Below are 24,403 nucleotides of genomic sequence, written 5' to 3'. Positions count from 1 at the left end.
AAATACTGCTTTTCAGACGATTTGGATCTTCCTTACATAAAGCAAACACTGCTCACTATATTAAGAACAACCTCATTTTTCAGTGCAATAGCGGAATAATTCACTCAATGTTTCTTCTCTTCAGTTCTGAAAATACATACACTGTTGGTAGTATATATTTATTGCTATTTCAAGACACAGAAAACAGTATTTACCTGACTGACACAATGTGCTTCATCAATAACAAAACGTGCCAAGAGCTTCCTGTTGTACAGATTCTCCAGAGTAGAAATCAGTCTGTTACTTGCACAGACCTAGACCAGAAATGCATCAATCAGACATTTTAAAACACTGAAACACATCATCTTAAGGATTGGGTTGTCTCTAAGTCCCACTGTGACTTAAGTTGTTTTAAAACCTCCAAATAAAATTGGTTCTGATTTCAATCAATGAACAGAATTAGAAGTAATGGAAAAACAGCAAATGAGACCTCTCAGACTGTTCGCCCACATTTAGCCAACAGTTATGCGTTAGGCCAGTGGTTCTAAGAGTTATTCTGCCTCTGGGTATCTGGGGGCCACCACACGGTTACAGTGGGAGCAAGGTTACTGATGTGTGTTACCTCTGTGTGTGTTGTTTGGGGGAATATAAATACACACACACACACACACACACGTACATATATTTACATTTTGTAGCTCTGTCCATAACTGGGCCTAGAAGCAATGACATCCTAGTGGCAATGACCATACCTGGCCCCTATGTCTTGACATATGTAACAAGGACACAAAAGCCAGTTTGATGGAGCTTTCCCATTGGTTAAACCTAGGACAATTAGAACATCAAAACAGATGATGGGGAGTTCCTGTTGTGGCTCAGGGGGTTAAGACTCCAACATAGCGTCTGTGGGGATGCAGGTTTGATCCCTGGCCTCACTCAGTGGGTTAAGGACCTTGCATTGCCATGAGCTGTAGGTCACAGATGTGGCTTGGATCCATTGTGGCTGTGGCTGTGGCCAACGGCTGCAACTCTGATATGACCCCTGGCCTGGGAACTTCCATATGCCACAGGTACAGCTGTTAAAAAAAAAAAGAAGAAGAAAAAAAAAAACCATAATGGTAATTATAACCCACTGAATAATTAAGAATCTGATTTGATATCGATATAAATAAATATGTGGGTAAAAGGAAAAGCTTGTCCTTGCACAGCACAATGCCAACTAAGTTAAAAAAAATCATCATTTGGCACACATTATGATAACTGATGGGGAATTATCAATGGACAATAAAACTCTAGGGTAAAAGTCTGATGTGTAATAGGATATTTATATAGTTCAGTTATTCCACAACAGGATACCTACAGTTACAAAAAAATTTACATCCCCCTCAAAATGAAGAACCCAAATCTAATCAAGAGTAAACAGGAGTTCCTGTCGTGGCGCAGTGGTTAACGAATCCGACTAGGAACCATGAGGTTACGGGTTCCATCCCTGGCCTCGCTCAGTGGGTTAAGGACCCGGTGTTGCCATGAGCTGTGGTGTAGGTCGCAGACGTGGCTCGGATCCCACATTGCTGTGGCTCTGGCATAGGCCGGCGGCTACAGCTCCAATTTGACCCCTAGCCTGGGAACCTCCATATGCCGTGGGAAGCAGCCCTAGAAAAGACAAAAAAAAAAAAAAGACAAAAAAAAAAAAAAAAAAAAAAAAGAGTAAACATAAACTCAAACGGAGGGACAGTCTTCAAAACAATTGGCCTTCACTTTTCAAAACTGTCAAGATCGCAAAAGACAGAAATTGTTTAAAGAGACACAACAATTAATACAATGCATAATCTAGGATTTTGTTTTGCTATAAAGGATTATTGGGACAACTGGTAAAACTGGAATAAGGTTTACAGGTTAACAATTTTTTTTTAGGGCTACACCATGGCATATGGAGGTTCCCAGGCTAAGAAGGGTAGAATCAGAGCTGCAGATGCTGGCCTACATCACAGCCACAGCAATGACGGATGAGTGACATACACCACAGCTCGCTGCAACGTGGGATCCCCAACCTACTGAGAGAGGCTAGGGATTGAACCTGCATTTTCGTGGATACTAGTAGGGTTCGTAACTACAAGAACTCCCAAAGTAACAGAATTACGTCAATGAATACTTTTTTTTTTTTTTTCTGTCTTTTGTCTTTTTGTCTTTTGTTGTTGTTGTTGTTGCTATTTCTTGGGCCGCTCCCGCGGCATATGGAGGTTCCCAGGCTAGGGGTTGAATCGGAGCTGCAGCCACCGGCCTACGCCAGAGCCACAGCAACGCAGGATCCGAGCCGCGTCTGCAACCTACACCACAACTCACGGCAACGCTGGATCGTTAACCCACTGAGCAAGGGCAGGGACCGAACCCGCAACCTCATGGTTCCTAGTCGGATTCGTTAACCACTGCGCCACGACGGAAACTCCCAATGAATACTTTCTAATTTTGATAACTGTACTGAGGTTATGCAAGAAAATACTTTGTTTTTAGGAAATGTGATATCCTTTTAGGGTTAAAAGGATATCATGTCTGTAACTTACTCATATGTTTAAAAGAAAAATAGAGCAAGTGAAATGTGACCATTTGGGGTTTCTCAGTGAACATTACACAGGAATTTTTGCAATAAACTGTACATCATAAATTATGTAAAAAATTTAAAATATATGTAATCTAGTAGGCTTTTATGAGGTAACAGAAAAACATACTTGTCTCTGCTCCCAGTTCCTGGCACAGGGTTCCTGAAACCCTTGCAAATTCTTAAGTGATAAGAGTACTAGGAGCATCTTTTGCTCTATTGAGATAACTCTGGGTGGGCTCCTGGGTGGGACCTGATCACCAGAAAGAACAAGCCATGATTAAAAGCTTGGAACTTTCAGTCCCACCCCCATCCTCTAGAGAGGAGAGTCAGTCTAGAAATGGAGTCAATAACTGATCACACCCAAGTGAGGAAGCCTCTGTGAAATCCTAAAAGTATGGGGTTCAGAGAGCCTCTAGGCTGGCAAACACAGCCACATACTGAGGGTTGACATCCCCAGCCCCACAGAGACAGAAGCTCCTAGACCTGGCCCTAGGTCTGTGTAGCTCCTCACCTGGCTGTTTATCCGTGTCCTTTATCATCGCCTTTCATGAACTGGGAAAGGTTAAGTAAGTGTCTCCCTGAAATCTGTGAGCTGTTCTAGCAAGTTGCTCAATTCAAGCAGGAGGAGATCATGGGAACCTCTGATTTGGAGCCAAGTCTGACAGAAGTTGTGGGTAACCTGTGGCCCAGCATCTGAAGCAGACTGGTACCAATCTCGTAAGACTGAGTCCTTAACCTGTGGGATCTGACACTCTCTCTGGGTAGACAGAGTCAGAATTGAGTTAAATTGTACCACACGACACCCAACTGGTATCACAGAGAACTGCCTGATGTAAGGGAAAATCTCCATATTTTAGGTGACTAGAGTGAAAAATTCTATGTGAGTAGCAAAGGAGAGAAACACAGGAGGTCTTTCGACTGTTTTTTTGGTTTTTTTTTTTCCTCCCGGAAATAGTTTCAATATTGTATTTTAAAATAATGATATAAATACAAACCTTCTCTGGAGTGACATATAGAAGTTTTATAATTGGGTCTTTTTTTGATAACTGGAGGTAAATACTTGTAGCTTCGGAGTCAGTCTTATCACCTGTCAGATATGTAGCTGGAATCTAAGAATAAAAGTTGTAAACAATTTAAATTTTAGACATGAATCTGACTCGAGCTTACATTTATCCTTAGGTTTTATAAATATGTCACATACCAAAACTGTCAAAGGAAAGAGAATCTCAACATAATAAAAATAACAAAAAATCAATGTTTATTTTTGAAAAACCCTGTTAATCATAGGTCAAATATTCTTTCCACTGTTTAGTTCCTTTTCTTTTTCCCTCTTTTCTTTACTTCCTTAACTTTTTGTATTTGTAAGACAAATATGAATTCAACATCTAGGAGATTTCAGTCCTAATGCATGGCTGTATATATATATTTTTTAGGTAGATTTATCTTTAGGGTTTTAATGCACAACGATACTGAAAAGACCATAATATGAATGGCTGAATCACTGTCGTAAGACATCCTTTGGAAGAAAAATCAAATCAGTGGTCCTGTTAAGGGATGGTGGCTCATAACCCCAAAAACAGTTCTGTTTGATCACAATCTGTAGGATTTTAAGTCGACTGCATTCAGGATACTTTCTTAACCTTGGCCAGAAGAAGAAAGGACATCTGTGTGTGGGCATGCACATGTGTATGCATTTCAAGATATTAAGGGAGTGAGAACTAAGCCAATCTGACAGTAGTAGAAAAAAAAAAAAAAAGAAAGAAAGAAAAAAAAAAAGAAATCCTTCCATGTTAGAAAAAAAAAAAAATTTACATCAGGAAAATCTAGGTTAAAAGTTCTTACTAAAATATGTACTTCTAGAATAAAATCAGATTGAACTTCAGAAGGTTATCTGTTCCAGCATTCTCAAAGGCTTGCATTTAAATGTACAACTTAATATAACAGTCATGCTTTATTTTTTTTTTTTTTTGGTCTTTTTTGCCTTTTTAGGACTGCACAAGCGGCATATGGAGGTTCCCAGGCTAGGGGTCCAATCGGAGCTGTTGCTGCCGGCCTATGCTAGATCTGAGCCGCGTCTATGACCTACACCACAGCTCATGGCAACATTGGATCCTTAACCTATATCCTCATGGATCCCAGTCAGGTTCGTTAACCTCTGAGCCACGATGGGAACTCCAGAAACATATTTTTTAAATTATGCTTTTATTAGTATTTCTATTATAATGGGTAGTGTTTTGTTTTAACTTACATCCAAGGAAGTTAGCTTTTGGACTTGATCTACTATAAGTGATCTCAAGGGGGAAATGACAATGGTGACCCCAGAAGAAACACAGGCAGGGAGCTGGTAACACAAACTTTTACCACCTCCTAAAAGAAATGACAAAACAAGAAATCTGTCAGGTTCTATCTTGAGAGCATGAAGGCAAAAGTTACAATGTCACATTATTTAAAGTAATTAACTAATAGGATACCAAGTGATATTCTCCATGATGCCAAAAATACACCATATTTGAATGAACCAAAATATTTGGGCAATTTAAATATGTAAAAATTATCTTTTAGGACATCTTATGTAGGTACATATGGCAGCAAAAAGCAAGAATCAGAGCAGGAAACTATTTTAAATGCAGCAGGATTACTTTGAGAGTCTACGTGACCCTGAAAAATGCTCCCCAAACCCTAGAGGATCATAGAAAGTCCTGCTGGACGAGATCAGGGCCAGGGTGCCATCCAGCTTTAGAATACCAAACTGGAGGCCACACAGAAGGCAGGACGGAACAAGTTAATGAAGGATGAAGTGCTGCTGATTAAACCAACTACACTGTCTAAAATTTAAAATCAGTATGAAAAAATTCAGATGCCCAGCCAACATTACTTAACGATGATAGCAACGACCAATGGCTGGAAGTCCCAGCCAGGCGAGTGAAAGGCAGAGGGGAGGCTACAAGTAGGTAATGAAGCTCCAAACTCCCCAGGCTGCAGCTCCTTCTTCATTGTTAACTGAAGTACAGTGGATTTACAATACGTCCCCATGCTTCTTATCCCAAGGGCTCATCTAATATTCTTACCTGGATAAATATAAATCATTGACCAGCTGTTATAAGCTTTAATAGCACAAAGAAAAGTCCTGGAACTCTTCAAAACTGAGGATGAGAAAGAACTACGCTCAATGCTTTTCCCTTAATCCTCACAACGCTCTAAGTGGGCACCTCATTATTACCCCCTCGTTATTACGAGGAGGCTGGGGTTCAGGGAGGGAGGCAGCTTGCTCAAGGCCACATGGTTAAGAAGTGGCAGAGCTGTGCTTTAAGATCAGGCCATCGCTCCAGAGCTGACGATTTTAACCACCATGCAATACTAGGTTGTGCCAAATAAATTGCCAGAAATGGTCACGGTCTGTGACAGTAATTTTTTTGTTCTTGTTCCAGGCTAATTTAGACTAGAAAAAAGAAAAATTCCCAAAGGAAAATCCTAGATCAGTTCAACACTATGAGCTTTGAGTTGAAAGTATTAAAGGGCTATAAACATTATCATGTCAACAACTAGAGCAGAAGATATGAGATAATACACTTTACCAACTACAGCACCGGAGGTTTAGAGGTCCCTAAATGATAGAAATACTGTGTAGGTGTTCTTTTTATTTCTATTAAAGGGCATTCATTTAACATCTGCCAATGGATTCCTGCCAATTCATATCTAAAAATACATACCAGTGGGCATTAAGATAAAACAGTCTTCACCAAGCAGTGCAGCATTGATCGCCTCAAGCTGATTAGTTCTAAAATTATGCAGGCCAAATTTTTTATGAAAAATCTTCATCATTTCTTTTGTATGAGGAAAATTAAGACTTTGGAAATGCTTGTGTTTCAGATTTCTGGATGTTAAATTTTGCTCCGACTTGTCTAAGAAAATAATCAATGTTAAGAGAAATCAGGGTATTATTGTAACAGCTCAGTTTCAGCATTTTTACCCTTTGTCCTGCCAAGTCATCAGCGTGGGTCTCCTTTAACTGCTGATGGGGGTTTCCTCACTGCCCAGCGTCAAAGCCTCCTCAGGGCTAAACTCAGGTCTTTCTTGGACTTTTTTTTGCAGCACCTACCACTGCTATTCTCTCTTGACCTTCAAGACAATCACTGGTTTTCTACTTGCTTTAAATTCCCTTTTCCAGCTCCGTTTCCTCCACCTGCACCTTAAATTTGGCAAAATCCATCACACACTTGGGATTGGGGGCTTTAGACATTCTTCTTTTGGTCCTATGACCTTAAACATTCCTGATGGGTACCAGATGCCAAGATCTCTTTCTTAAGACCAGACTGGCCCCCTCCTAAGTTCCAGTTCTGCCCGCACCTCCAACTGTGTGCAAGACATTCCTATCTGAATGACTTTCCAGCACTTAAAGCTCAGCAAACCTTAAGACAGCCCTCCTCAGCTTTTCTCCAAATCTGCCTCTGCCTCCTGACTTCCCTATTTCTGTTCCTGGTGTCCTGGTTTTCCCAGTCACCGGGTCTGAAACCTCAGAGTCATGCCAGCTTCCTCTGATTCTTCTTCCGAAACGTCTCTCACTCCGCCCCCTGTTCTGCACCCTTGCTGTCACAGCTCTGGCTCAGCACAGAGAACAAGAGATGCTCACGTTGGCTCTGGCAGTTACTCTGACCCCAACACTCAACTGCCTCAAAGATAATTGCTGACACAAGTATGACACATCAAACATGATGCAAAAATAAACCCACTGATGGTTATTTTAAAGGTCAACAGCGTAACTGCAAGAACAACCTCTGTGGTATTAAGTCATCAATGGCGAAAATAGAGAGGACTGTACTTTTACAAAATCTTACTCACATAACTTGATTCAGCTAAAAAAAAAAATCCCAATTTTTGATAACATTATAAGGCTGATGTAAGTTTTTAAAATTAATTTTGCCTTTTCTCTGCAGTCTTTGCAATGGCTAATTTTACTCTTCCAAAAAACTTCTCTTTAAATAGTGAGCTCCAAGAGGGCAGGAACTCTTCGTTATCCATCTACTCTGAGGACCTGTGCACTGAACATGGCACATAGTGGGCACTCAAAGAAATAAAATGATTTTAGACCAAAAGAAATCATTTGACTGATATAAGAAATTTCTGACTTCATTATCTTTCCTAGGCTGCCCTACATTTTAATGTTTCTCTACTTTATAAATTGATCAGTTCTCATCAATCCAGAATTCTAAAAATACACACAATTACACTTTTAACATAAATTCAGCTTTGCTTTTACCCACCCCCAAAAAGCATTACGAACTTGGCCTTCATGAGCTTTATTGTTTTAGAGACTAAAAAATGTTAATTTAAAGGCAAGGCACATTTGTAATGACTTTAGAGCTTTACTACAATAGGTTATAATTACACATTTTATAAAACTACAGCTGCTACAGAGACAAAGGAGCAACTTGCTTTTGAAATTGTGATTTGTAATTCATATTATCAGCAGAAATTTGCATAGAAACAATGTCGTTTTCAGGCAATGAGGATTTGCTATGGTTTTTCTCACATAGTTCCTATTTTGACCAGTTTTGTTTTCAAATAAAATATAACCATTCAATTTATTTTAAACTTACCAGTGTAATTGTGAATTGACTCTGAGAAGTTTTTATTTTGAGCAGTAGATGCCACTGGAAGAGAGTCTGTCTTGGCTGAAGAAATCCTTTCTGATACTGATTTGACTGGCCGACCTTCCTTAATAGGTTGATAGACAGCTGTGGAAGATTTGCTGGCTGCTAAATTATGCATCATATTTTCCCAGTCATCGTCATCATCATCAAAGTCATCTATGTCAAAATTATCAATATCACAGGATGCCTGGATTTCTCTTTCCAAGTCATTTATTGAGGTAGTGTGTTTATTCTGATCTTTCACAGCAGTGCTTGTAAGAACATTTCCTGGGAAATAAGAGCTTTCATTTCTTTTTTCTACCCTTGGGGTTTCAGCCCAGTTGCTACTTACAAAAGACTTCTGTAAATGGGAATTGAATGGAGGTCTTTCAAAGACAGTCTTCGTGGTGGCTGAGAATCCTGTCTTTCCTGGGGTAGTAGTCAGCAAATGCTCCCCAGAAGAGAAGGAATTTGAGAGACAGTGTGGAAAAGCTAACTCCTTAACAGAATTCCCTGTAGGACAGGAATTGCCATTTGGAAATGCAGAAGGTGAGGAAACAGATGCCACAGGGCTACCAAGTGAAGCAGGCCTGCATCTCCACAGCAAGGCAAGGGCACTGGCATCACATGTGTTAAAATCTGCTTCAGCAAGGAGTTTCCTTCTGAAGAGAGAGCACAGAACACCGTATTACATTCGAGTAGTCTGCTGTGGCAGGCCACACTGTTTAGCTTCCATGCCACACCGTGCCCAAATATAGCCTCTTTTCCCCAGTCTCAAAAATCTGAATACAAATGCTTAAAGGAACAGTTTGAAAAGGTAAATAAACTTAAAACATAGTGATAATTATGATATTCAATGGAAATCTTGCCCCATAATGCTTATGACTTAGAATGGGGATAGAAACGTAATCGGATATTTTCCAGAAGGAGAAAAATCAAGATACCTCATGTCCCGCTGCTGCAGCAGTTCATTCCCACAATCCAAAGCCTTCAGCTTGTCATCAGGAATGGTATCAAGTAATTTACAGATATGGTCCATCACACGGATAAGCTGCTGCTGTACATTTATCTGTCCAGCTATAAAGTAATTACGTTAATTATAAAGTAATATTTTTCCTTGACAACAAAAAAGATTTAAAATTTTGAAAGGCACGCATATAAAACATGAAGTAGTTTCTTTCTTTCTTTCTTTTTTTTTTGTCTTTCAGGGCCACACCTGTGGCATATGGAGGTTCCCAGGCTAGGGGTCAAACTGGAGCTGTAGCTGCCAGCCTGTGGGAAGTAACATAATGTCTCTTCTATCAAAGGAAATCGTGGGAGTTCCCGTCGTGGCGCAGTGGTTAAGGAATCCGACTAGGAACCATGAGGTTGCGGGTTCGGTCCCTGCCCTTGCTCAGTGGGTTAACGATCTGGCGTTGCCGTGAGCTGTGGTGTAGGTTGCAGACGCGGCTCGGATCCCGCCTTGCTGTGCCTCTGGTGTAGGCCGGTGGCTACAGCTCTGATTAGACCCCTAGCCTGGGAACCTCCATATGCCGCGGGAGCGGCCCAAGAAATAGCAACAACAACAACAACAAAAAAGACAAAAGACAAAAGACAAAAAAAAAAAAAAAAAAGGAAATCGTGGTTACTCCATTTTGCTGAAATGCTTTCCTGTGACCCCCACCCCTACCCTTTCCCTCTTCTCCCAGTAACAACGTGTTTCAAATTAGCCAACGGGGAAGAGTGTGCGCCCTGGCCCGACCAATGGGAAGGGGACAGGTAAATCACCTGCGTTAGGGATAAATAGGGGAGGGTCCTTTGTTCAGCGTGCACACTTTTTTTTGGAGTGCCCGCACCCTTCTGCAGAAGTAAAGAGCCTTGTTGAGATTTCTCCTTGTCCATGTGTCTCACTTTCTGACACTGACGACCCGAGACAGAGTTATTGTAATTTCCAACAAGCCTACACCACAGCCACAGCAACATGGGATCTGAGACACGTCTGCGACCTACACCACAGCTCACAGAAATGCTGGACCCTTAACCCACTGAGCAAGGCCAGGGACTGAACATGCATCCTCATGGATACTAGTTGGATACAGCTGAGCCATGACTGGAACTCCCTGAAGTAGTTTCAAAACAAGATTATAAACAACCATATCAACACACATTAGCTATCTATGAAATAATTTGGATCAGATTGTCTTTACTCTAAATCATGAGAGTCCATAACCATGTTATCATTTAATTTCCTATTAATTCTTAATATTTCTCTTAGGGTAACAAAAGATGTTGTAAGATATACAAGTTTATCAATTTATTTATTTATTCATTTTTTACTAACTTTAGGTGTAAATCTCACCATTTCCACACAAAGCATATCATAAAAGTCTAGACAGGCAAGACACCCACCCCGCCCCGGGCATCCAGGCTTCCATTCAATGATAAAAGCACAGCACTTAGACTCTCTTTCTGGAGACCACCCCCAAAGCCTCAGCTGATCTAAGGTAGCTCAATGAGGACTAAGTCTAAGAATTCTTGAACCGACTGGAAAAGAATCTCTTCAACAAGCTGGACAGGCTGCTGGTGGCCATCTCTGCCACCACATGGGAGAACACTGCTTGAAAATAAAGCCAACACAAGGGGAAGCAGGATACAGAGATCCAAGGAAATAAGAGATAGTGGGGGAGAGATGGGATGAAAAAGAGGAGAGAAAAGCAGATGTGAGAGAGGGAAATTCCTGATAACAATGCCTAGACATCTGAATACAGCCAGTCCACTCCACACTTTTAAATTTCAGCTACATAATTAAGAAAGAGAATGCCACAGGAGGGGCGGCTATAGATGAAGGAAAGAAAAAAAACGGGTTAGGGTAGCCCTGGGAAACAAGGAAGATGCCTACCCACTCCTGCGGCCTAAGGTGTGTGGGAGCAATGAAGAGATTGGGTGGGCTGCAGAGGCAGCAAGATTCCCAGGAGATGGTCAGTGAAGAGAATGAGGTGCCTGGGAAATTGTTGACTGAGGGCAGCCAGCTGAAGGGTCTAAAGGGCAGGAAGGCAAGGGACAGAGGACAGAGGTGGCGGTGGTGGGGTGACACGAATGAGAGGATGCATGCGTCAGTGTGGGAATGACTCTGGAGTGTGGACTTTTGCTAGTGACTGACAAGCAGGGTCGTGAAGTATGGAATGGTAAAGTGGACTTGCTGAATTGCTGTTTGACATCTGTTTTCTCTGCAAGGAGATCGGAAATCGGATTGGAAAGAGGAGAATAAACAAGGGTCCAGAGGAAATGAAAACCAAGACAGGCTCAGAGAGAGGAGGGAAAGGAGCTCAAGTCTCCTTGTCTAGATAGATTACACCTCAGACTACAAAGGAAACCTGCAAAGAAAACCTCACTGAGACATGAAGCGTCTCATGAACAGGAGAGTTGATGGAAGAGTGAAGACAAGCAAATATTGTTCTAATTTTGAAAAAAATTCTAAAGGGAATGCCAAAAGCTACATGCTGGTGATCTTTAAGTTAATTCAAGGCAAAATTTTAGAACATGTTATCAAATGGCTGCTTTGTGAGCTCAAAGGAGAGGAAATAATTATACAGAGTTAGCAAGAGTTCATAAAAATATACCCGCCATCTTAACGTATTTCCTTCTTTGAAAGGATTACTAGACTGGCAGGTAACAATAGCTAAGATTTTTCGAAAGCCTACAGTGCATTGGGTGTTTTATTTTGAACTCTGACAACTACTGGGCAAGGTAGATACGATTCTCCTCCTTTAGTAGAAGAAAGTGAGGGCCAGAGAAGCGTAACTAATTAGCCACAGTCACACAAGCCTCGAGTGGGAAGAAGCAGCCTTGTATTCTTGGCCTGCATCACTCTAGAGCCAATGTCCCATACGATTCCTCTCTTGGTGTTTCAGACCTTGAACCTCTGAAGTCATATGACCGGATCTTTTGCATCACTGTGGATAAGACCGAGAAACATGGTCCAAAGGCAGATTTGTAACAAGGTGAACAAGAAGTGATGATGAATGGACTGAGAGGGAGGATATGAGGACTCTGTCCTTGCTCTCGTCCTGGCCAACCATTTCATCAGTGACACTTAATGGCGAAGAAACAGTATAATGTGGTGGCTATCAGTGTAAACTCAAGAGCCTCAAGACTGCTAGGTTCAAATCCTAGTTCTGCTTCTGCCTAACTGTGACTACCTCAGTTTCCTTACTTGTAAAATGGGATAACAGAAACTACCTTAAAGAATCATGGGGAGGATTAAATTAGTTAATATTGTAAGGCACTTAGAAGAATGCCTATGACCTCAGATATTTGAGGAACACCTGTAACGATAAATTCAGAGACCAAAATAAACAAAAAGATATTCACAGAAAACAGAAACAACACCCAGAGCTCACTATACATGTGCATGTACACACACACACACACACACACACACACACACACACACACACACACACACTGTAAACAGCACCCATCAAACAAGAATAGAAACACTCAAGAGAGGAGTTCCCGTCTTGGCTCAGTGGTTAACGAACCCAACTAGTAACCACGAGGTTGCGGGTTCGCCCTGGCCTCGCTTAGTGGGTTAAGGATCTGGCATTGCTGTGAGCTGTGGTGTAGGTCGAAGACGCGGCTCAGACCCTGAGCTGCTGTGGCTGTGGTGTAGGCTGGCAGCTACGGCTCCAATTCTACCTCCAGCCTGGGAACCTCCATATGCCATGGGTGTGGCCCTAAAAAGACAAAAGACAAAAAAAAAAAAAAAAAAAAAAAAGAAAGAAAGAAAGAAATACTCAGAATAAAAAAGAGCTCTTGGAAACTAATTTGATAAAAGTGAAAAATGCCATGGAGGAGTTAATGATAAAAGTGAGGAAATCTCCCAGAAAGCAGAAAAGCAAGAGACGGAAAATAGAAAAGGTAATTAATAGATGTCTAAGAGCCAAACAATAGAAGTTTCAGGAAGAGTGAAAGGGAAAAGGGAAAGGAAAGTAAGAAAATAAGAAGGAATAATGCCAGAAAACAATTGCAGAATAGAAGGCAGAAATCTCTAGACTAAAAAAGCCTCTGGGAAGTAGAAATTATCAGGAAAGGAGACAGCTGTTTTTCTAGGTCATAATGCTAAAAGATTATACTAGATATTTAACAGAAAATTAGAAAACGAATTAGAAACAAATCAAACAAAAAGTATCCAATTTGAAGTGGACACCAAGAACCAAACCCAGAGTATATACAAGGAGAACCAGGAGGAAGAAAGCTCTAGAAACAAGTATCTATAAAGACATGAAAGGCCTAATATGATGTAGCCTTAGGCACTTCAGACATCTCACCACAGGATTAAAGTTATAAGAAGACAAGATTTTGGTTCAATAAGAGAAATAATTCATTCTCTATTTTGAAAATGCTACTTGGTAGAAAGTCATCTTGTGAGAAAACAAGTTTATGGGTTTCTGAGTTGTTTGAGCCAATGCTGGTTAACCCATGGTGGTTGGTTGTTACCGAAGACTCACTATTAGAGCAAAAGGAACTATAAATTCGCCACCTTATAGTATATATACAGTCATGGGTTGAGAATACAATCTTACTTTAAAAGTAAGTAGACATCAGAGTTCCTGCTGTGGCACAGCAGGATCAGCGGTGTCTCTGCAGTGCCAGGACACAGGTTCAATCACCGGGCCAGCGCAGTAGGTTAAAGGATCCTGCCTTACTGCGGAAGCAGCGGAGGTTATAACTTCAGCTCGGATCTGATCCCTAAACTGGGAACCCCAAGTGCCACTGGGTGGCCAAAAAAGTGTTATCTCTAAGACACTTTTGTACCTTCACAGTTTGTGCTGGTTTCTGGATTAGGTTGCTGTGAAGTCATTTTCTCAGGTTCTGACAAGTCCTCTGATGTGCCAAGACCATCCCTTCTGTCGGAGGTGTCAAGATCTTTCAACATACTATAAGTTTGAAAATATAAAACTGATCATAGTACAGAATAGACCAAATGCCTACTTTTTCTCTAATATTTCCCACAACTGATCTGACACAATATAACAGAAAAGAGAACATGTTTGTTTTTCCTCTATTCTAAAACCTCTTTAGCTGGCCCTCAAAGCTGTCCATCTTCTGGACCCATGAGACCCTTTCAACTGTATTTCCAATTGTGCCCTTTCAAAAACCTTTCAATAACCCATGCTCCAATCACACTGTATCACTTACATTCTCCACAAGAGCCCTGCACTGTCTGCTTTAGGGATTTTTTTCTCTGCTCTTTTCTCAATTTGGAAAACCCACCATTTCAATCTGTTTTACCCAAATCACTTCTAGGCCCAGCCCAAATGGATTCTGCTTTCTTCAGCATGTGGTTATTAACGTCTCTCTCTTCTGAGATTCCAAAGCATTTATCCAGACTTTTCTTATTATGCCACCATGTATATATGTATATCTGTACCTATAATTAACTCATACAAAAAATATTAACACAGGAGTTCCCATTGTGGCTCAGCATCCATGAGGATGTGGGTTGGATCCCTGGCCTCACTCAGTAAGTTAAGGATCCAGCGCTGTGAGCTGTGGTGTAGGCTGGCAGGTGCAAGCTCTGATTCCACCCTTAGCCTGGGCACTTCCATTTGCCACGGGTGCAGCCCCCCAAAAAGAGAAATATTAACACATATAAACATGGTCAGTCTAACTGGATATAAAATACTTTAAAAGTAATAAAATAAGTTAGTACCAAATGGGTGTTAAAGAGAGGGTACTATTACATGTTCCTTTGAGGAGAAAAAAAACAATAAACACAAAAAAACAAGTTACTTCCTGCCCCCCCCCAAATAAATAAATAAATATCTTTTTAAGAAAGAGAGATAATGCTTTCTGAAACTTGACAAGGCTTTACCAAGAAGGTAGGATTTGAGGAAATTTTGAATGATGGGTATGGGAAAAGTGACAATGAAGGAAAGAAAAAAAGAATAATTCCATTTACTAATATTCAGGAATCAACTGTACTTTTCTCTCTCTCTCTCTTTTTTTTTTTTTTTGGCTTTTGTCTTTTTAGGGCAGCACCCGAGGCATATGGAGGTTCCCAGGCTAGGGGTCTAATTGGAGCTGTAGCCGCCAGCCTACGTCACAGACATAGCAATGTGGGATCCGAGCCACGTCTGCGACCTACACCACAGCTCACAGCAACACCGGATCCTTAACCCACTGAGCGAGGCCAGGGATCAAACCTGCAACCTCATGGTTCTTAGTTGGATTCGTTTCCACTGCGCCATGATGGGAATTCCACTGTACTTTTTTGAAGCAATCTTCTAACTAATTCAAAAATGATGAGAGACTACGTTTTATATTGGTTTTTTAAAATGTTAATATAATTATACTTCACTTAAAAATTTTCCACCTTATATTTTTTGTAATGTTTTCCAGATTGTCAGTTTAATCTCATTAGGCTATTGGAGCTTAGGCTAAGAGCATAATTGGAGATGAAGCTGTAAAGGTAATTTGCGGTCTGAAGACAGAGGATTTTGAAGGCCAGGTAAAGAAGTTTAGGAATACAAGAGATACAAAAACATGTTCTCTTTTCTGTTATATATTATCTGACCATTACACCTCTGAAATTAATTCAGAAGTTACAGCCAGCACTTTAAAATGAAATAAAATAGAAAATTTAAGTGCGCGCTGTACATAAAGTACCATTTGTGAAAATTCTACTTCAGTTTTATAATATAGACAAGTATGTGTACAAGGTTGCAATGGAAAATTTACCTTGTAAACAACCTGGGAAATAACCAGTTTCTGTCTCTTTTTTTTTTTTGTTGTTATTGTTGCTATTTCTTGGGCCGCTCCCGCGGCATATGGAGGTTCCCAGGCTAGGGGTTGAATCGGAGCTGTAGCCACCGGCCTACGCCAGAGCCACAGCAACGCGGGATCCGAGCCGCGTCTGCAACCTACACCACAGCTCACGGCAACGCCGGATCCTTAACCCACTGAGCAAGGGCAGGGACCGAACCCGCGACCTCATGGTTCCTAGTCGGATTCGTTAACCACTGCGCCACGACGGGAACTCCAATAACCAGTTTCTAACTGCTGAAGATCAAGGTGAAGTAAATTATGGTATGACCACTCAATAAATTATGGAGCCATTAAAAACAATGACTAGAGCAACACAGAAAATGTGTTAAAAATATTGTTAAGAAAAATGCAGGAGTTCCCGTCGTGGCGCAGTGGTTAACGAATCCGACTGGGAACCATGAGGTTGCGGGTTCGGTCCCTGCCCTTGCTCAGTGGGTTAACGATCCGGTGTTGCCGTGAGCTGTGGTGTAGGTTGCAGACGCGGCTCGGATCCCGCGTTGCTGTGGCTCTGGCGTAGGCTGGTGGCCACAGCTCCGATTAGACCCCTAGCCTGGGAACCTCCATATGCTGCAGGAGCGGCCCAAGAAATAGCAAAAAGACAAAAAAAAAAAAAAAAAAGCAGACTGAAAAATTATGGCAATGCAAAAATCACACGTGTCGAGAAGGAACAAAACAATGTGGATAGGGAAGGGGGAAGGGACAAATTAGGAGTGTGGGATGCAGATATAAACTGTATAAACAGATCAGCAACAAGGATTTTCTGCATAGCACAGGGAATTATATTCAATGTCTTAAAACAACTTGTAATGGAGTATAATCAGAAAAAATAACTGAATCACTAGGCTGTACACCTGAAACTTATACTGTAAATCATCTCTATGTCAATTAAAAAAATAAAAGAACTTAATGTGCATAAAGAAAATATTTGGGAGTTCCCTTGATGGCTCAGAGGTCAATAAACCTGACTAGGACCCATGAGGATGAGGGTTCGTTCCCTGGCCTCACTCAGTGGGTTAAGGATCCGGCATTACTGTGAGGTGTGGTGTAGGTCACAGACATGGCTCGGATCTGGTGTTGCTGTGGCTGTGGTGGAGGCTGGCAGCTGCAGCTCTGATTTGACCTCTAGCCTGGGAACTTCCATATGTCATGGTGTGGCCCTAAAAAGCAAAAAAAAAAAAGTTTGGTTTGTTGGAACTGTAAGCCTACCAGTAAGTATCCTGTTAACGTGGTTACAATGTTATCTGTGCAATGCACACTTTTTTAATAAACAAAGAAAAGCCGGGCCATCAACAAGAAATGGGATGGCTGTGAAATAACACTCCGCTGGATCCTAGCCCATTTGCCATTCAGGGCAGCATCCTCGGTCATCTCCTGCACTTCCCTCAACAGCTTCACCTGTTCAATGAGAATGCTGATGAATGCTATATGAAGTCCTGCTCTGTTTTTAACTTTGTACAATGCTGTCTGAATTTCTACTGGAAAGTGGAAGAGGGGAGCTCTTACAGTTTTTCAGTTTTGTTGTCAAAGAACAATCATGCTTCAACCTTTCCTGCCTCTTTAAACATCTCAACCCACCTGTTAAAACAAAAACCCAGAGAAACTAGGTTATGCAGGCGAATACCTCCTTCCTGCTTTCCTTCCTTCCTTGAACAGTCTATAGGGATAGACTAAGCGGGATTTGTTTCTCATCGAAATACTGGTTAACAGCATAGTAAATAACCCACCACTCAAGTGGATTATGATTTAGATTGGGGTGAGGATGGAGCTAACAATGACTATTAGTATTGTAAGCTTGTAATGAACTATGTGGACTCTATTCTTTCCACAATCATGTCACTAATTTACCAAAATTCAGTGAACGACAAATACAATGTTCAATTCTATTTGGATTTTTTTTTTTTTTAAAGGAGGCGAAAAAGGGGGACACATTTCTTACTAAGTCACTTTGCCAATAAGGTGTTAGTTTTGAGTCATTTCAGGCCCAGGAGTTTGGAAATACAATATTTTTAGGACTATATTCCACAGGCCAAAATCAACTACATGAAACTGGAGGTTCCATGAAATTAATCATAATGGAACTTTACAGCTTTAAAATACCAACAATGAAATAAATAGGGATTTTTTTCTGACACTTTCATTTGGATACCACAGAAACTGTGCAGAAACATGAAATTAATTTTGAGATGAGACTACATAACAAATTATTTCAGCTAACCCAGAAACAAACAATAGTTTATTAATTAATTAGCTGTTTTACCTAGAGCATTTTAAAGAGGATGAAGAGGTAGAAGTCATTCCTTCTTCTGGAGAAGGTGGAACATAATCTATGTCATAATCATCTTCATTGAGCTCAATACATGAAGATTTCTCAACTGAATGTAATTCTGTTTCTTCCAAGCTTTTCTCCTTTTCACAATTATCTAAAACAGTTGATAAACATAGGTTATTTTAATAATTAATGAGGCAGAAAAGAACAGGGTGTGAGCACTTTAAAGTGAATGCTTCAGGAAAGTCACAAACACCACCCCTGCTCTGTACTCTATGAGGCTCTCCTTTCACATATTAATGTTGGCTTGTTTCTTCATAAATAGTGAGTGAGTCAAGAGGATTAAGGCCAAGGAATGCTGGATTGAGGCTGATGATTTGCTTAAGGATTTTCGAGATTGTCTCCAGTTAATTTATGAAGAATCCCATACTTAGTATCAGCACTTTCCTTTCTCTATTTTTTAAATTTTTTTTTCTCAGGGCCACATCTGTGGCATATGGAGTTTCCCAGGCTAGGGGTCGAATCAGAGCTACAGCTGCCGGCCTACACCACAGCCACAGCAACTAAGGATTCGAGCCCCATCTGCAACCTACACCACAGCTCACGGCCACGCAGGCTCCTTAACTCACTAAGCAAGGCCAGGGATCGAACCCGAAACCTCAGGGTTTCTAGTTGGATTCTTTTCCACTGCGCCACAACAGGAACTCCTTTATTTTTCACTCATATTTAAATTAAGGGTAGGAGTTCCTGTTGTGGCTCAGTGGTTAACGAATCTGACCAGGAACCATGAGGCTGCAGGTTCAATCCCTGGCCTCACTCAGTGGGTTAAGGATCTGGTGTTGCCGTGAGCCGTTGTGTAGGTTGCACATGTGGCTCGGATCCCGCGCTGCTGTGAGCTGTGGTGTAGGCTGGCGAATAGCTCTGATTAGACCCCTAGCCTGGGAACCTCCATATACCGAGGGTGCAGTCCTAGAAAGAGACAAAAAGACTAAATAAATAAATAAATAAGGGTAAAGTACAGGTAAGCCTGATAAGTAATCTACTTTACCAAAGAGGGGTTCTAGTTATTTAAGTCTCCCAGATTCAGTGCCTCTATTGGCTATTGGGAAAACAATGCCAAACTGTTGTTCTCTAATTTACCTCTTACCATATTTTCTCTTCACAAAGAGCAACACATTTGGTTAGGCTACAGTTTTGCTCAGTATCAATCACTTTTGAGTTTTCTCTCACCCCTACAGGAACCTTCATGGGATTCTGGTGTTTAAAAACATTAGTCTCATATTTACAACTGTTTTAGAAGGTGGGCACCTCCACATATGGCTAATCCCAGCTATGAAGTTCTAGACATCTAATAACTATGAGACCTCAACAGAAAACAATTTGAATGTAATTTATAATACTTTAATAGCCTGATTAGCTCATATTAGACATCAATATCAGGTAGTGCAAGCCGTAAGAGAATTTTAATTCAAAGGCTTATTTAGTTACATGCCCCAATTCTACTACCAACCAGTCAGTAGACCATTAAGCTGTTCCACGGACCTTCTTTTCTTTTCTTTTCATTGAAGTATAATTAATTTACAATATTGTGTTAATTTCAGGTGTACACTATAGTGATTCAGGTTTTTTTTGCAGATCATATTATAGGATATTACTAGACACTGGGTATAATTCCCTATGCTATATAGTAAATCTTACTGCTTATCTATTTTATGTATAGTAGTTTATACCTTGTTAATCCTATATTCCTAATTTCTCCCTCCTTCCTCCCTCTCCCCTTTTAGTAACTATAAGTTTGTTCTCTAAGTCTGTTTCACATTTGTATATAGATCCATTGCTTTTTGGCCACGCCTGCGACAGGTGCAAGTTCCCAGGCCAAGGACTGAACACACATCACAGCACTGACCCTAACTGCAGCAGTGACAATGCCAAATCCTTAGCCTACTGTGCCACAAGGGAACTCCTAGATTCATTTTTATTATTTTTTCAGATACCAGTGTGATTCTCATATAGTATTTGTCTTTCTCTGTCCAACTTATTTCACTAAGCATTATATTCTCTACATATTTCTTCATATTTAAAATCACAGAATTATCCTTGTTGTTAATAGAAAAATTTCATTAGCAGAATAAAATCTTTCATTTCCTTAGTATGTCCTGCCTCAAGAACATGGTCAACAGATGGTTCAATAAACACTGCCATATATCCTAAGGACAAAAGCTAAATCATATTTACTACTGTTCCCAATGCTTAGCTTTGAATAAACTAATACAATACAATCAACATATTGAAATGAAACAAAATAGTAATTTTTACCTCTTTTCTCTTCCAAATGAGTTTTTAAGGAGCGATTTTCCTGAGTATCTTCATTTATATGCTCTTCGGAATTGGGATCGTCATCATCGATGCAAATCACATCACTACTTAACCATTCTGAATCATCCTTCTGTTTCTTAGTCAAATATGCCTGCTTGCTCTCAGAGGATGGAGGAATCAAATCAGTCTTTACTGTATTTATTTTATCAAACTGTGATTTTAAAAAGTTCCTCTTAGATTTTTTTGATTTCTGAGCAGTGCTTACTCTTACGAAGTTGTTTCTGAGTGGTGTAACAAATGTTTTTGAATTTCCAGAAGTATCAAAGTCATCCATATCATCCCAATCATTGAAGGTAATACAAGAATCTGATGAAGAACTAAATTCTAATTTCTTGAAAGTAGCATCACGGGATTCCTTTATAACTGGTGTGTTCTGGCTGGTACACAAAACTTCCTGTGGAACCTGGGACAAATCTGGTAATAACGGTTGTTGTGAACTAACTCTCTTAGTTTGCTGTCCGGCTGGAGTATTTTTAAAGTCATTGATCCTTTTGTGCTGATCTGTGGTGTGGGATAAAGGTTCACTGAAGGAAAAGGCCTCAGTAACATTAACATCTTTGTCACTCAACACAGGTGTTTTTGCTACTGACACACTAGTTATAGATAGGTCTTTGGCTGAAGGTGCTTTCTTTTTAAAAGTGAAACCTCTGAAAAATAAAAAACTGAATTAGATGGATTTAACAAACCCAGCAACTATACAAAACAACTCGATTTTTTTTTTTTTTTTACTAATTTATGTAACAACCTCCCTTCACTGTATCACAAATGAGCAAAGATTTTCTGACTTTAAAAAGTGTACGGTAATTTAAATTATGTTTTGTATGCAATGATCCTTCCTACTCAGAAGCTAATTATTCAGCCTCGAGAGTATACAGGCCACTCCCACCCACTACTTTATTTCTCAGGCTGGTAGTTCCTAATTAATAGCCCCTCTAGAGGGAGGGGTCAGCATAATGAAAAAGAGGAAACTCAACAAGGCTACTTGTTGCTACTGTGATAAAAGTTTTTACGGGGAAAAGATTTAAACACTGCTAGCTATGATGAAATCTGAAAGACAAGTCAAAGAGGTAAGAGTCCCAGACATCTGCTGGATTTAGTGACATGAAGGTCTACAGTGTACAGTGACTTTTTTTTTTTTTTTTTTTTTTTTTTGGTCTTTTTAGGGCCACACCTGCACCATACGGAGGTTCCCAGGCTAGGGGTCCAATTGGAGCTGTAGCCTACAGCACAGCCACAGCAATGCAGGATCTGAGCCACGTCTGTGACCTACACCACAGCTCACAGCAACTCTGGATCCTTAACCCACTGAGTGAGGCCAGGTATCAAACCTTCGTCCTCATGGATGCTAGTTGGGTTCGTTAACCACTGAACCACAATGGGAACTTTGACTTTTTTTTTGTCTTTTTAGGGCTGTACCAGTGGTATATGGAAGTTCCCAGGCTAGGTGTTGAATCAGCTACAGCTGCCAGCCTACACCACAGCCACAGCAACACAGGATCCGAGCTGCGTCTGCAGTCTACACCACAGCTCATGGCAACACAGGATTTTTAACCCACTGAGCGGGGCCAGGGATCAAACCTGCATCCTCATGGATTCTAGTTGGATTTGTTTCTGATGTGCGACAATGGGAACTCAACAGTTACTTTAAAGTCAAGCACCCAAAATGGCATCTAGAACCTGATAAGGGAACTATAAAGGCTATAAATTACTAGGTATTGTTAGGACTTTGGACTAGAGCGTGGAGGAAAGAACAGAACTAGAGGATTACAGTTTCCTTATAAACTGTTATTGAAAAGGATGTAAAGTTATATTAAAATATTTTAAAAAACCGATTTGGGAGTTCCAGTTGTGGTGCAGCAGAAACTAATCTGACTAGTATCCATGAGGGAGCGGGTTTGATCCCCGGCTTTGCTCAGCGGGTCAGCGTTGCCATGAGCTGTGGTGTAGGCTGACAGCTGTAGCTCCGATTCCACCCCCTAGCCTGGGAACATCCCATATGACATGGGTTTGGCACTAAAAAGCAAAAATAAATCTATCAATAAATAAAAATGAAAGCTAAAAAATAACCCCCAAAGCAAAACAAAAAAAACCCCTATTTGCCCAAATTTACAAGATCCATTATTCATCCATTCAACAAATACCGAGCAAATATCATGTGCCAGCAACTGCGCAAAAGTGCTGAACAATTTATTACCTGGTGTTGCTAACACTTGCTCTACTATTAATCTGCAAAGTGGGAAAATCCCTGACTCACTCAGCCTCATTTCCTCAACCGTATGATGAGAGGGTTGAAAGAAGATATTTTACTTGTGAGTTAATGCCCATACGAAAGCAAACCAACCAAAATACTTACGAAGATTTTGGTTTTGAAAGACTTAATTTATTATTAAGTTTTCTGGCTGAATGACGTTCCAGTTGCTCCTGTAGATTATTCTGAGGAATAGCAGCCATGATCCTAAAAAGTGAGGGGAAAAAATATGCATCAATTACAATATATATTCAGTTGTGGGGGTGTATGTGTGTGAAGCACTGCTCTAACTATGCTCAGAGTAAATGAGGCTTTTTTTTTTTTTGGTCAAAAAACTGTTCTGACATTTACAACTGTGATATTTGAAATCTATAATCTTTAACTGAGGCTCACTTAAATAGCCTTAAACAAAATGACCTGGTTTTTCCCCAATGCTAAAATAAGCACAAAAGACGTTAAGGAAGGGCTTATTAGGAAAAGGCTTGCAGAAAAAATGGGGCCTGGCCTAGGCTTGAAGAATAAACGGAAGTCAGATGGTGAGAAAGGTGGGAGAAAATGATCAAAGTATACCGAAAACCCAAAGAACAAAGGAGTAACTGAATTCTCTGCCCAAGGGAAAAATCGGGAAAAGAAGGAAAAGCAGCACCAACGAAAGCCATGGTTTACTAGCAAGATACCATGCTTCCTAATTACCTAGCTTCAACCTGAAAGAATACTTTTGTCAAGCATATTTACATCCCCTGTGTAACAAATTGTGATACTGCTGAGCTACTGCTTGGGATAATGTGTTGCTTAAGGCACCCTGAAATTACTGGGGCTAAAGGAAGACAGGATAGCCAGACTTTATGGGTATAAACAATTCTCATTTGAGCTGAGAGTTTCAAGGCCCTTTCCCATTCTTTTTCTTTCTTTCTTTCTTTTTTTTTTTTTAATGTATTTTACTTTCACCTGCATTTCCCTTAAAAGTTATTTTATTTTTGTCTGTATAGGGCCATACCCATGGCATATGGAGGTTCCCAGGCTAGGGGTCTAATCAGAGCTGTAGCTGCCGGCCTACACCACAGCTCACGGCAACATTGGCTCCCTACCCAACTGAGCAAGGCCAGGGATCGAACCTGAGTCCTCATGGATACTAGTCAGATTCATTTCCACTGAGCCATGATGGGAACTCCCTCCTTCCCATTCTATCTTTACCAGAGACCTCCTTTTAGTTTATGTCAAGTATCTTAGGAAGAAGGGTTAACAACAGATAATGTCCACAGAAATATGAAGTTTTACATAAATCATATTCCACACATTAATTACTAAAAATAACCTATGGGAGTTCCCGTTGTGGCTCAGTGGTTAACGAATCCGACTAGGAACCATGAGGTCACAGGTTCGATCCCTGGCCTTGCTCAGTGGGTTAAGGATCCGGCGTTGCTGTGAGCTGTGGTGTAGATGGCAGATGCGGCTCGCATCCCGTGTTGCTGTGGCTCTGGCGTAGGCCAGCAGCT

General features: G+C 40.6%; 1 protein-coding gene across 6 annotated transcripts in view; it reads right to left on the bottom strand.

Annotated features, from left to right (window-relative positions):
* The window catches only part of BLM (BLM RecQ like helicase), a 95,097-nt gene that overhangs the window by 45,670 nt on the left and 25,024 nt on the right, over positions 1-24,403 (bottom strand). For 3 of the 6 annotated variants that reach the window (XR_014808827.1, XM_021097881.2, XM_021097882.2), the window contains 10 exons: positions 23,013-23,114; positions 20,600-21,306; positions 18,275-18,437; positions 14,005-14,126; positions 9,153-9,285; positions 8,176-8,870; positions 6,289-6,480; positions 4,827-4,945; positions 3,574-3,687; positions 195-293 (listed from right to left, as the gene is read on the bottom strand). Coding sequence is in view for 5 of the 6 variants with exons in the window: in XM_021097881.2 (XP_020953540.1) it covers positions 195-293; positions 3,574-3,687; positions 4,827-4,945; positions 6,289-6,480; positions 8,176-8,870; positions 9,153-9,285; positions 14,005-14,126; positions 18,275-18,437; positions 20,600-21,306; positions 23,013-23,114 (2,446 nt within the window). In the remaining variant the exon portion in view is untranslated. 6 annotated transcript variants of the gene reach the window in all.

Source organism: Sus scrofa, chromosome 7, assembly GCF_054392235.1.
Source record: "Sus scrofa isolate SSC_HxYL_T2T_F1_AM1 chromosome 7, Sscrofa_HxYL_maternal_Yorkshire_Landrace_v2.0, whole genome shotgun sequence".
Lineage (NCBI taxonomy): Eukaryota > Metazoa > Chordata > Mammalia > Artiodactyla > Suidae > Sus > Sus scrofa.
Note: the sequence above shows the minus strand (reverse complement) of the source record. Positions and strands in the feature narration are given on the sequence as shown.